Consider the following 13,239-nt stretch of genomic DNA (forward strand, 5'->3'; position numbering starts at 1 on the left):
TACAAGGTTTACATCACCCTTCATAACACACCACCCTTCCGGTCAGTCCTAGTGTGAGACTGGAAAGAGGGTAAAGTAAGAAAACTTTACCAAAATATTACAAAACATTCCCTTCCATAATGATTAAACTTAACTAATTTTCCTCAGACCTGTATGCAGTGGGTCTGCAATTATTCTAATTCATGATTGACTCTGCATTGTTCTGTTGACATAGTGAGATAGTCGAATGTTGCCAAGAAAAAAAGGCATTCAGTGGCAAAGGTTTCAGGTTGGAACAACACACCACAGGCTCCATTGCCTTTGCCTACTCCAGATGTCAAACACATTGAATTTTGCAACCTGAAATTCACTAAAAGAGTTTCAGCACTGAAAGTAGCACCCTTATACAGGTTTTTGAGTTTTTCAATATTGGAAAACTTAAAAATGTCACTACCATTAGGGAGTACTGTTGCCATGAAGTGGTGAACAAAGTTGAGTAGGTGGTATGGATGGTCACTCTAACATCCACATGAATGCCAGGAGCCAAGTTTTCCCAAGCGAACATTGCCCAGAGGATTACACTGCCTCTGCTCTTCTCATAGTGCATCCTGGTGCCAACTCTTCTCCAGGTAAGCAACCTACAAGCACCCATAATGTAAAAGAAATCATGTCATGTCATGTTATGCCATGAGTGTATGTCTGCGTGTCTTTGTTCATTGGGGGAAGGCCTGCGACGGGAAGGGTGGGTGGAACATGGGTTGACATACAGCTGCACCTTTATCTATATATGTCTCTTGTTATCCTCACACTGTATGTCTGCTTGTTAAAATTGTTCAATAAAAAGAGTTGGAAAAAAAAGAAAAGAAAGCATGTTTCATCAGATCAGCCCACCTTCTTCCATTGGTCCAGTTCTGATGCTCAGTTGCCCACTGTTTGAACTTTCAGCAGTGGACAGTAGACAGCATGGTCGCTCTGACCAGTCTGCGGCCTGGCAGCTCCTTACATAACAGTTGTGTCTTCTGACACCTTTCTATCGTAGCCAGCATTAACGTTGTCAACATTTTGTGATACAGTATCCCTTCTGTCAGATCAGACCGGACAGGATAACCTTTGCTCCCCGTGTGCATTACTGAGCTTGGCTGTCCATGATCCTTTTGTGTTTTTTTGTTTTGTTACCCTGTATTGTGCTGTAATGGTGATATGCCTTATTAAATATCCATTCCTCTCAGCTGTAAAGCATTTAAATGTTCCCTAGAATAAACATTGAATTGAATTATACTGTACTTTAAATGTCATTCTTATGCAAGTTGATTCAAACCAGAAAAAAAGTGTTACAAGCAGTCGTGTAGCTATGGGTGAGCCTGTCAGTCAGACCCACCCAGTCACTTGCTTGCTACAGAAAAGATTGCTTTGACTACAGTGATCGCTGGATGAATTTATACATGCCTTTGTCCATATTAGGTTTTTTTGGCATACGTTACTTCTATGAGACTTTCTTGTACTTTCTACACAAGAGTGCTCTCCGGCTTTGAGGAATGAAATGTCTGTACGCTCATGCTGCCCCTATCCCTCCACACCGAGGACATTTCACAGAGGGTCACCAAAGTTTAGTTGCATGTTAAACTAAAACGAAACAGTGCAACTTACTAAAGTTTGTTTCAAACAGACTTTGTTTGCAGTCGGAGTTGGAAGATGATTCCGATGTTCAGGAGCCATCAATCTCGAGAAGTAAGGAGCTCTGCTAGTGTTCATTCACCTATTACTCCATCACCAGCAGCACTTTGTTCTCCAGCGTGTACCTCCCCTACATGCCAGTGTAAAAGAAAAACTGATCTACATTTTCCTGCTATGCAGTTGTATAGTCATTCTTGTTCATTTCATGTGGTTTATATGGCCATTGAGCCATATATAGGACAGTTTACATATACTGTCCTGCTGATTTGATAATGGTGTTGCGGCGTGTCTGTCCGATGCGTGCACATGCGTGTGTGTGTGGTCTGGCCGCCATGCTCATGATGTTCTTATTATTATGTTCTTAACACTGCTTACGATAACATACAGGCTTATGCTCTGATTAAATGGTGGTTTGCATTCAAGCAGGTGTAGTTGTGTTGGCTTATTTTGATAAAAGATGCATTTTAGGCTAGGCCCACCCAATTTTCTCTGGGCCCACCCACGTTGTGATTCCTGGCTATGCTAGTGGTTACAAGGGCTCTCCCCTTCTATTCAAGCAATATTTGACTGTATTATATTTCTTGAGCTGTAAAGACCCCTTCAGTATGAGGCATGATTTTTCATACGGTTCTTTCTGACTATTGTCAGGTAGACAAGCACAGTGTGCATATTGACAAGAACTAACATTTCTCAACTGAACCTTGTCCTTTGAGGCAAACGAGTTAACTTGATGCTAAACTGTTAAACAACAAGCATTAGCATCGTACACGTCTAAACATGCCTCAACTTGTTTTATTTTAGCCGAACTGTTCCTTTAAACGGGATTAATATTAGCATTTGGATATTTGAACTTCTAGACAGCTGCCCCTCTTCTGCATTTAGGGAATACACTTTGGACAACTGTTTCGGACTATCTCTTTAAATTTCCAATGCGTCTTTTAAAACGCGGCTTGGGGGCGGGGTTAAATCGTGTGAGTCGTTTTGCCGGGAACAGCCGCACCACGTGTGTCCGGGCCGGCGCGTGAGTCACAGCAGTTTGATTCACATTTTCACAGAGTGGAGTTGCAAGATGGCGGCCCGCTGGGGAACCGGTGAGGAGATGTTAACAGCCTGTAAACTAGAATATTTCTCATCAACGACTCTTGACGAGGTAAGATTCCGTATATTATTTACTTGGTTGTTCTATAATAAACTTTGAACTGTTGTCATTCTTAGCATCGCTTACAATCCAAGCTTAAGCAGTCGATGTGCTGGAGAAATGACACGTGGGTTGTTATGCCAAGATGGCCTTTAGTAAACTAGATTCATAATGTTGGTTACATGATCCAGTGGATATTTGCAGTGATGGTTTCTAAACCTGATTGATAGGATTTATGTAAATCTTGTTTGTCAAGCATATAGTAACAGCAAGCTGTGGCTATTTGACATAGATATGGCCATGCTGTTTAAATATATATACATATTTACACTCCAAGTTATTTGTGGTTTTTAATTAGTGTTGCCTAGAAATGGTTTAATTGTGCATTTTCTTCCATTGCACTTTAAGCTATTATTTTCATATAATACAGATCAGGAGTGCAGAGGTGTGGGCTCACTGTATGAGTAGTGTGACTGCTTGGTGTAAACGTGTCTAGCACGAGTTCATAGGCCAGTCGTTGTAATGCACCAAAGTGTGCCATTTCATTCATTTTATACGAGCTGGATAGCAAGTTACTTTCTTTTTAAATAGTCCTTTTTTATGATGGGATTCCAGCCTTAAATATGACTTCACATCTTTCCTAACAAACGCCCCACGTGCGTCGTAGGGTGAATCACATGGATGTGTAGTGTGTTATTTCTCCAATACAACATTTATTTAAAATAATAGTTTACAGATTTCTTATGCATTTCTCTTTTTTTGCCATCCTTTACTTTTCATGTTTTTTTTTTATTATTATTATTACAGTGAAGTTTACATTAGACGTCTGTTTGTAGTGGATGTACATGTGTAAAGTAGGTCCTGTTTTAAATGTTGATCTGGCTTTCCAAGAACGAGGTGGTGCAATAAACTCTTACTTTGTTTGAACTTTTATTATAGTCGTTGTTTATATTCCACGTGGTAATTAAGTGGGTCAGTGCCTCTTGGCATTATTTGCATAAGAAGTGTGATGTGAATTAAAACAGCTATGTGAGTAAACTTTAAATAGTGCGCTTGTTGTAATGCAGCGCGTGTTTGTATAGAGCCGGCCGGCGACCTAACTGTGTCCGTATCCTAAATCCTTTTATAAGTGCACTATGTAGGGCATAAAATAATAGTGTAGTGTGCTATATGCAAAAAACAAATTGTACTTTGCCAGGAATGTCATATGCACGGTTCAAATAACATATAGAGTTCGGCTGTATCTTTAGGGGGAAAAAAACTGCAACGCCCGGCTCAGAACACGTGTCTTGTTACAAACCAATAAAATATGACAGTTCACGTCGGCAAACCTCCCAGCCAAATCTCGCGTTATTTTGGACGCCGCTCTACGGACGGAACATCCTAGCTGGATGGAATATTCCACGAGTCGTGATTGGTTGCTCTGCACTGGAGCGCTACAACACGCGGATGTAGAAACTACGTCACTGCTGAGGCGACCGCATGTTTTCCTCTCCGCGTGCTGCAAGAGTGCATGTTTTCTTTCTTTCTTTCGGTTGCATGTTTACTAAGGTTACAAACACTGGAAAAATAATTCAGTTCACTATACCAAATCAGGAGGAAAATAAGAACAAATTAAGAGGGGGAAAAATAAATAAATAAGCACACAGTCTTCAGCATTTCAAGCTCCTGCTATTAAATGTAATGATCTCCAGCACAAAGTATGAAACTAAGACAAATCTCCTTAGCAGACCAGGAAAACTTCCCTGAGAATAATGTTAGAAAACACCAAAATAAAAAAAAGGGAACTTGAGTAAATACTGATGATTTTATTCTCTAATTCTATAATTTGGTATTGGATAGTTTCCATCATTGGCTGGCCATCTTAAGCTTGTAACTAAAACAGTAAGCAAGAACAGATTTCCTTTTTTTTCCTTTCATCTGTATTTCATTGAATTTTGGGTTCGAAGTCATTCTATAGTCAAGCATTCAGCTGTGTTGAGCATTGAACACTGGCCAGTCACAACACTTACTATGTGAGGCTTCCCAAAACTTTAGCAAGTATCACATTACAACAAATCGTCTCTGAATTTCGGCCGCTTAAATTAATTTTTGAAGTTCATGCAGGGGATTTTTATTGGACAGTCGCAGCCACCAACTATAGGGCTATTCTGAACCGATGTGCTAAAACATGGGGAAACGTATTTTTAATGTCTTTTCTCAAGAGTCTTTATAAGCAGTGGATTGCCTGGCATACCTTGTTGATTGAGAAAGTCCAGATGAAATGTTGAAGCATGATAAATAGAAAGTTCCGTCACAAATGGTATTGGATTTATTTTCGGTGGACAATTTACAGTGTCTTGAGGAAAATACATGTACGTTTCTTCATGTACAACATGCATGCCTTGAGCATGTGTTTAATGTACATTAGACGGAAAGACAATTTCAATTAACTATACAGTTGTTTGTTCACAGTTGTAAATTGTTGCTTTTCTGTCTCTTGCTGAATCCTTATGTTAAGAGCAAACATTAACAACTGAAATATAAAAGACAAATTGAGCCCAATCACAGTGATTAAGTCACTGTTGTATTTGCTACATCCACTTGGGTATTTCCCCCTTTTGTTCGTTTTACTGTTGGCCGTAAACATTTACGGTTGAAACTGCTTTTTACAGCAGGCTTTGTTTTTTCTCCACAGTCAGAACTACTACAGGAAGGTCTGTGCAGTCTGCAGCACCATGGTCTGGACACTGGAGATGCACTTGAAGCTCTACATGGCTGTTTGGATCCAACCATTCTGTCAATATTTGAAGATGCTACAAACGGAGAGGTAAAGCCATGTTTTATTTCATATACTAAGGTGGAAAAATGGGTAGCACTTTGAATTACGCAGAATGTTGTATATGATTTAACCTTATGTTTACTCTTCTTTTTTAGGTTAAAACTGGTGTTGATGAAGAAAGTGAGGCAACACTGCTCACAGCTCTCACGGAAATACTTGACAATGTAGATGATGAAAACTTATCTCCTTTTGACACTCTACCTGACATGGAACTTTTGCAAGGACAGAAGGCCCATAAAGACCATGAGCACTTACCTGTGAGTATACAGCTCTTTTCTAAAGCTGGTGGTACACTAAACAGCAAAGAAATATAACCCAACGCTTGGATATCAGTACTCAAAAAAGAACTCCCAGAGCAGTTATGTGATAAACTGAACCAAATCATGAACAACGAAAGAGATGTGTGTGTGTGTGTAGCAGTTTGGCACAGCTCATATATTGTTCTAAAAAAATACATCTTTTGTTTGAAGAATACTGCCAGCTTGTATGCATTGAAGTCAAATCTAGGGGTTTGCGTAGTGGCTCAGTCATCAGGGAGATTGTTTTTTTTTTTTTGTTGTTGTTGTTTCCTGTAGCTAATTTCCTGAGCTTCTAATACACTACACCAGCATCATAATCTATGTGTAACTCAAGAGAAATTCCTAGGAAGTTAGCTCAGTCTAATATTTTTTGAAGTGATTTAATCCTATATCACAGCCCTTTCATGTCCTTCCACTTTTTAACATGAACATTATTGTACCTTGTTTCAAATCTTTAAAGCTATATTTTTGTATGTGTGTGGGGTCCCTGCAGAGACATGATGGTGGTGAAGATGATGCTGCTTTTTTTTCTGAACTTGTACAAGAATTGGATGTTTCATCTGAATTAGACTGGTGCCTTCCCATTTCCCTGGAGCAGGATGGTGAGACTGTGTCTGTTACTCTGAGTGATTTGGTCAAGCACATGCACCCGTATGCCATGACTTTGTGTGTAGAAGGGGAGGAGCAGCTCCTGCCTGAAGAAGGAATCATTTTAGAGGTAATGGATAAAGGAGAACACGGAGAACCTATTCTTGCTATCCCAGACCTGAGCTTTCCCCTATCTCTGGATAGTTTAGAAGATGAACAGAGTGTTCCAGAAAGCAGCCCAGAAAAGGTTACGAGTAAACATGAGGGCACTCCATCAGAGGCAGCCCTCTCTAAGGTTTTACTAGTCAGTGATAACAAAGTGGAGAATGTGAAAATTAAACACTCTCGGAAAGAGTCATCTGAAAAAAGACTCTCAAAAAAGAAAAAGAAATGGAAAACTGAAAAACCTAAACCTGTTGAAGGAAGAGTGTTAAGGAGCATGTCGCCTAAGGAAGCAGTTGAGGAACTGAATAAGGAAGTGGAAGAACAGAAGAGGAAGAAAAAGGTTACATTTGCACCTGCACTTACTGTAGATGAGAATAAGAAGTGTCAAGTTAAATCAGAAGTTAAGACAAGTGAGGTACAGGAAATTCCTTCTTCCACTGTAACTACCACAGCAAATCAGGCATTAAATCAAGTCTGTACAGATGTCAAAAAATCACAACACTTGCATGTCCCTGTGGAAAAAGCCACACCTAGTGAATCACTTAGTGATGAATGTAGAGAAACTGCTCTGCCTTTAGAGCAGCAGCCTGGAGTCAGCCAGTCAAGTGAACCCAAGCAGAAATCACTGAGTTTAGAACAGTACCGTCGTCTTCGCCAGCAGAAGAAACTGTCTCCTCCGGAGAAGGTATGTGACAACAGCACTAAATGGCCTAGTTTACCCGAAGCACCCAAGGAACTTCCTCCAATCCCCTGCCTACCTGACCCCAGTGCTAAAGACCCACGTCGTGCAGCCCCCTCTCCTGTGAAAAAGGAGTTTGTCCCTGAAGTCATGCCTGCCTGGCAGCCCAGGGGCCCTGGGGCACCCCCAACTCCTCAGGCTTTGTTGGTTCCACCAGCATCCATGTTGGCTGCATCTAAAAAAACAGAGTCCTGTAAGTCCGTTTCTTCAGCTCCCACAAGACCCGCAGAAAATTTAGCCACGTCCACAAGCTCCTCCACCCAGACTTCTCCCTTCAAACCACCTGTTCCATCCCATGTACCAGAGAACACTATTCCCAACAAGGAATCTTGGGCTGCTAAGCTGGCTTCAGCTGAAATTACTCCACCACTATCAATGGCCACTACAGTTAGAGAAACTCAGCATCACCATGCAGCTGAGCAGGCAAAATGTTTACAAAATACCCCCTCTACTTCTCATCAGGCCACAGTGAGTCAATTATCAACCCTCTCTAAGGATCAAGAAATCTCCCAAACTCAAGTTGTGCCTGAAATCACGATCACTACAAAACCTGATGCCCCTAATGCTTCTGAGCCTAAACCAGCAAAGCCCACTCAGTCAGTCAGCGCTACCAAGCCTACAACCGGGTCCCAGCGTCACGTTGCACCCATAGCGCTTCAGCCTTTCTCATCCGCTCCAATTCAGGCCAGAATTATGAAGCTGGCAGAGCAGATGAGGATGGCTTCTGCAGCAGCATCTAAAGCAAAGAACCCTACTACAGAGCTTATAGAGTCCTTCACCAGTGAAATTGGTAAGCATAGTTATAGAGTAAAACATGTAAACAGTAATTATATCTTCCTTATTGCATCATAGACTAGAAATCAACATGGTTGTCTCTCACCCCTCCAGGTATTGAGGCCTCTGACCTCACCAGCCTTTTGGAGCGCTTTGAAGAGACTCAGAGTAAGTGACTTTATCACTACCTTGGCATGTTAAACCAGATTTTAATGCATGCCAACAACTCACTCACTTTTGGTTATGCTTATCATTACCTTGCCAGTATCCTGATAGCAAAAACATTCTCAACTATTGATTGTCTCAACAATTGTAAGTGTTATAAATTTATAATAAATTGAAGATAACTTGTCTGAGCCTTTAGCTGTCTTTGGCCAGCACAGATATACTTTCCGCAGGCTGCTGGTTTTATGTAAATAACCTTCTCAGAATGGTCAAATATAGATATTTCTCATTGCATGAGGAAATTGTGCTTGCATGTAGAGGAGCTACTTTTTGCCATTCTAAATGAGGATATAATGTAGTTGTTGGCAGGGGCTGTGCCTCTAAGAGAACCCCCTGTATGGCTGGAACAGCTGCTATGACCTAATGGTCACTGTGCTGCTGGAATTCTGCAGTGTTTGCAAAACCAGTTTCACTCTGAGTGAGCTGTCTTTTTGTCTGAATGAATGTGCCAGCACATGAGATCCACATGTATGTGCTTGCTTCCCAGGATACAGTACAATACCATTGTCTTCTGAATCAGGAATCCTATTTCTTAGAAGCACGTAACACCAAAGTACAATGAACCTGAAGAAATCATCCATAGCAACCAGCTACATGTGACATGAATGTAACATGAGGGCAAGGACCAGAGAGTCTGCTCTGACCTTTGACATTTACCACCTTCCATTTCCTTTCCAGCCAAAGAGGAACAGAATGTGCCAGAGGTCTGTGGTAGAGCAGCTGCTGTAGGAAACTCCAGGTGAGTATGGTGCAGTTTTGGACAAAAGCAGGAGTTACCCTACAGCCCTAACGCTGCTCCCACACCAAACCATCTCTGTTTGTGTGTGCACGGTTGCGTTTAGTTTTTACAAAGAACAGCCAAAATGGCCCTGGACTACAGAAGTGGGTGACATTGAAAATTCAGTGCCGCCACTGAAACAGTCTACATTTTAGTTAGAGAATTTGCTCTTAATTCATGTGATTGAGTTTTGAATCTCATTGTGATGGTACGTCTGTTGCCTTTGCAGTGCGGAGAAACATACAGAAACCACAGTGCTCAAAAAAGCTTGCAGTCCTGATCTGGGTAGCACAGCAGGTAAACAATCAATGTCATAGTCAATTCTCTAACACAGGAGTGTCAAACCCTACTCGCAAAGGGCCGGTGTGGGTGCAGGTTTTCATTTCAAGCGAGCAGCAGCCACACCTGATTCCCCCTGTTTAATCAACTGTCCTTGGCTGTCAGTAGACTCAGGTGTGGCTTCTGGTTTGGAATGAAAACCTGCACCTACACCAACCCTTAACAGATAAAATCTGACACCCCTGCTCTAACAATCATTTACTATAAAAGGCTTTTATTACTATTAATACTTTTTTATTACTTAACTGCACAAACACTGCTGTATCTGTCTTTTTTAATCCTCTTCCCCCCTATTCCTTGCTATGTAGGCCTTACTCCACCAGCCACACCTCCTCACCAGATGTGGAAGCCCTTGGCACCAGTTGCGCTATTAGGAAAGCCAAGCAAGTCAGAAATGGCCAAATCAACTCCAACTAAGGCCATTCAAATAGAACCACTGCCTTTACGTGCAAGCAAGATCCAAAGCAAGCCCCAGACTTCTGTTACTCTTGGACAGATCCAGCCTTTTTCTCTAGACCATGATTACTGTCTCCATTCAAAGGAACCTTCCCAGAATGAGCTGGGCAATCTCTGTTCTGCCAAGCAACAACCGAGCATCATAAAGTCTACCGAGTTGCCATCTGCAAATAGCAAGACCTCTTCAGAGACTGTATCTAAACTCCCTTCTACCACCTCCACTAAAGAAAGCTTTCAGGAAAATGTCAAATCTCAGACCGTTGTATGCGAGAGGAAGGCCTTGACCACCACAGGCATAGTGACTCCGGATGCTTCTCCAGACAGACTGGATTCAGAGAGATATTCAGATCGTTCCCCCAGCCCATGCCACCAAAAGAGAGGACGCACACAGAGAAAATACAGAACCCGGTTACCTAGCAGATCTAGATCCACATCAAGCAGTTCAGGATCTTCTGTATCAAGCTCTCCACCCAGGAAAAGGTTAGCTGGATTTTATTTAATCAGATGGCATTAATTCTTGTAAATGACTTTAAGCTACTGATACCTTTGTGTATACATCAATGTCTCCTCTTTTGTAACTCAAAAGTTTCTCTTTTTCCTAGATATCGATCTCGCAGCACATCTAGATCTCCTTCAAGTTATCGCACCCACTCCCGCTCACCATCTCCTCGTCAGCGCAGATACTCGTATTCCAGCTCTGATTCTTGGAGTCGAAGTCGTTCTCGCTCCCGATCACATTCTCGGTCTCCCTCTCACAGGTCTCACCATTGGGGGACACGTCGCAGGTGAGAAGCATTGTGCATTGTTTGAATTACTTTATCATAATATATTTTTTGGCAGGTGGTCAAAATGTGCTACAAACTACATAATGTTTAGGTACCTATAGTATATACTTTGTTTTAATATTACATTAATAAATAGCTCACATTTACCTAAAATATACAAACCTTATGATCTGAAGTCAGAATATCAATTTACTGTTGCATCATCTTTCCTCTTACAGCCCTAACCATAGATCTAACTACTGCTATGATGTAAGACACCATAATGAAGAAGTAAGAAAACGCAAGGAGAAAGCTATTGTAAGTAGATGAATGAAAAACAAGAACTAATACTGAACTGAGCTTATGGAATATTCAGTAAAAAATTTCTTTTCTGTTTTCAGGAGGAGCGCAGAGTAGTTTATATTGGACGCATTCATGGAAGCATGACCCGTAAGGAGCTGAAGGAGCGCTTCTCTTACTTTGGGGAGATTGAGGAATGCACTGTACACTTTAGAGAGCATGGGTGAGGCAAAAAGGGCATTTATTTTCCAATGATTGCTGATAAATACTTTTGGAAATAAATGAAACTAACAGGATTTATAATAAATGATCTTTTCATTGTAGAGATAACTACGGCTTTGTCACATACTACAACAAAAAGGATGCGTTTAATGCTATTGAGAATGGAAGCAAGCTGCGGCAGCCAAATGAACTTCCATTCGACTTGTGCTTTGGAGGCAGGAGACAGTTTTGTAGGACAAGTTATGCTGATCTGGGTGAGTGTTTAATTGCCTCTTTACTATTATTCACTACTTAATTAACTTGTAAGCACTTGATTTTGGATTAATTGAGTTTGACGCTAGATTACAGGTCAAAAATATTCCACTGGGGGTTAAATAAAAGATCATTTGTACAGGCATAATGATCTGGCTATATTAGAAACAATGAAATAGGCCAAAACCCTCTTTCACACCCTGTTCAAAATAAAGACATAAGTCATAGGTTGATCTGTTTTTGTTGGTGTATTTCAGCCCTTTTAAACCTCTTGTTTACATGCAACACATTCCAAATTCTGGTTTTTGAGCTATACCAACTAAATTGCCCATATGTGAGACTTTCTACAAGAATTGCACATACTACTTTAAATTTCCAGAATTAAGCTTGCATTTCATTGTAGGGGAAACAAACATAAGTCTTCATCCCTGTTAATGCATTTCTGTTTACTTACTAACAATAAGCTGATCTTTTTTCTTTTTTGTCCAGATTCAAATGATCCAATGCCTGCGAAAGCCAGGGTTAATGCACTAGACTTTGACACTTTACTTAAGCAAGCTCAGAGAAACTTGAAAAGGTAACACTTGAGGAAAAGAGGAAGACTGCAATCACATGTATTACCTCAGTGCTACGCACAAACCTTCCAAGTGCTGCCATTTAGTTAGTCATTTTCTTTGTTTTTTCTCATTTGTATATTGTTTGTTTGTTTTTTTCCTTCTACAAGCTTACACCTTCTATTGAAGTGAAGATTTGTATGAAAAATTAAAAGTGGAAAAAAATGGAATAACATAAGTATGTAATGAAATATCATGATTTTTTAAAATAAAGAATTTATTTAAATGTTTAAGCTAAAATGTTAGATGCATTTTAAGAACTGAGTTGAACAAGCCTAATGCTGAGGAGATGGATTTACATTGCTGAAATGTAGCTCAGTCCAAATAAACCCATACAAGAACTTTCATGTGTGTGTTTGTTTATTAGTGATATCATGCTTTGCTTTTGTGTACTGTGCCAGAAGCTTTTGTAATGTTTGACTAATGAATCCAGTCAGTAATGTCAAGAGACGTACAGCTGATTTAGTGTGGTGGGATGCTGTGAAGGTGAGATTTTGACAGTGGATTTCCATGAGTATGAGAGGAAGAGGAAATTATGTATACACTGCACTTCAGTTCAAGAAGAATCATTTCTGAGGTTTCTTTTCATTTGTGTAACATTGTTAGAAACAAATTTTAGACCAACAAAGTGCACATGCTAAGTGTACCCAGTGCGTGTTCCAGCCATGCAAGTAAAAAAGAAATCTGAAGAGGATTGGATTTGGACCAATGTTGCAGCTTTTGTCAACTGTGCTTATTAGTAGCATTGAAATAAAGCACATTTATCATAAATCATCTCCACACTTAAGGATTTAAAATATGTATGGTTATGCATGTAAACTCACAAAGTATGAAATCACCTTAGAGTAAAACAACGTGTTTTATTCAACCAAACTGTGTGATTAATACCTCCCTTACACAACATATCAGCACTAAATCTCCTATAATTTCTTGACAAGATTATAGAATGTCAGCTGGCCTTGTGGACAAAACCACTTTGTAGGAACAGTTTAGGGATGGTTCCTGTTCCAACATGACTGTGTACCAGTGCACAAAGCAAGGTCCATAAAGACATGGATAAGTGAGTTTGGTGTGGAGGAACTTGACTTGTCTGCACAGAGTCCTGACCTCAA

At 40.5% G+C, this 13,239-nt stretch overlaps 1 protein-coding gene across 1 annotated transcript; it reads left to right on the top strand.

Annotated features, from left to right (window-relative positions):
* The first annotated feature begins 2,652 nt into the window (after positions 1 to 2,652).
* On the top strand, positions 2,653 to 12,475 carry pprc1 (PPARG related coactivator 1). The gene is made up of 13 exons (XM_058386495.1): positions 2,653 to 2,803; positions 5,469 to 5,600; positions 5,708 to 5,869; positions 6,405 to 8,193; positions 8,292 to 8,345; positions 9,081 to 9,141; positions 9,410 to 9,477; positions 9,828 to 10,455; positions 10,578 to 10,760; positions 10,979 to 11,057; positions 11,141 to 11,262; positions 11,364 to 11,515; positions 12,003 to 12,475. Exons 1-13 carry the CDS (start codon positions 2,723 to 2,725, stop codon positions 12,092 to 12,094), a joined length of 3,603 nt encoding a protein of 1,200 aa, XP_058242478.1. The 5' UTR covers positions 2,653 to 2,722; the 3' UTR covers positions 12,095 to 12,475.
* Positions 12,476 to 13,239: the final 764 nt, after the last annotated feature.

Source organism: Hemibagrus wyckioides, linkage group LG03 (assembly GCF_019097595.1).
Source record: "Hemibagrus wyckioides isolate EC202008001 linkage group LG03, SWU_Hwy_1.0, whole genome shotgun sequence".
NCBI lineage: Eukaryota > Metazoa > Chordata > Actinopteri > Siluriformes > Bagridae > Hemibagrus > Hemibagrus wyckioides.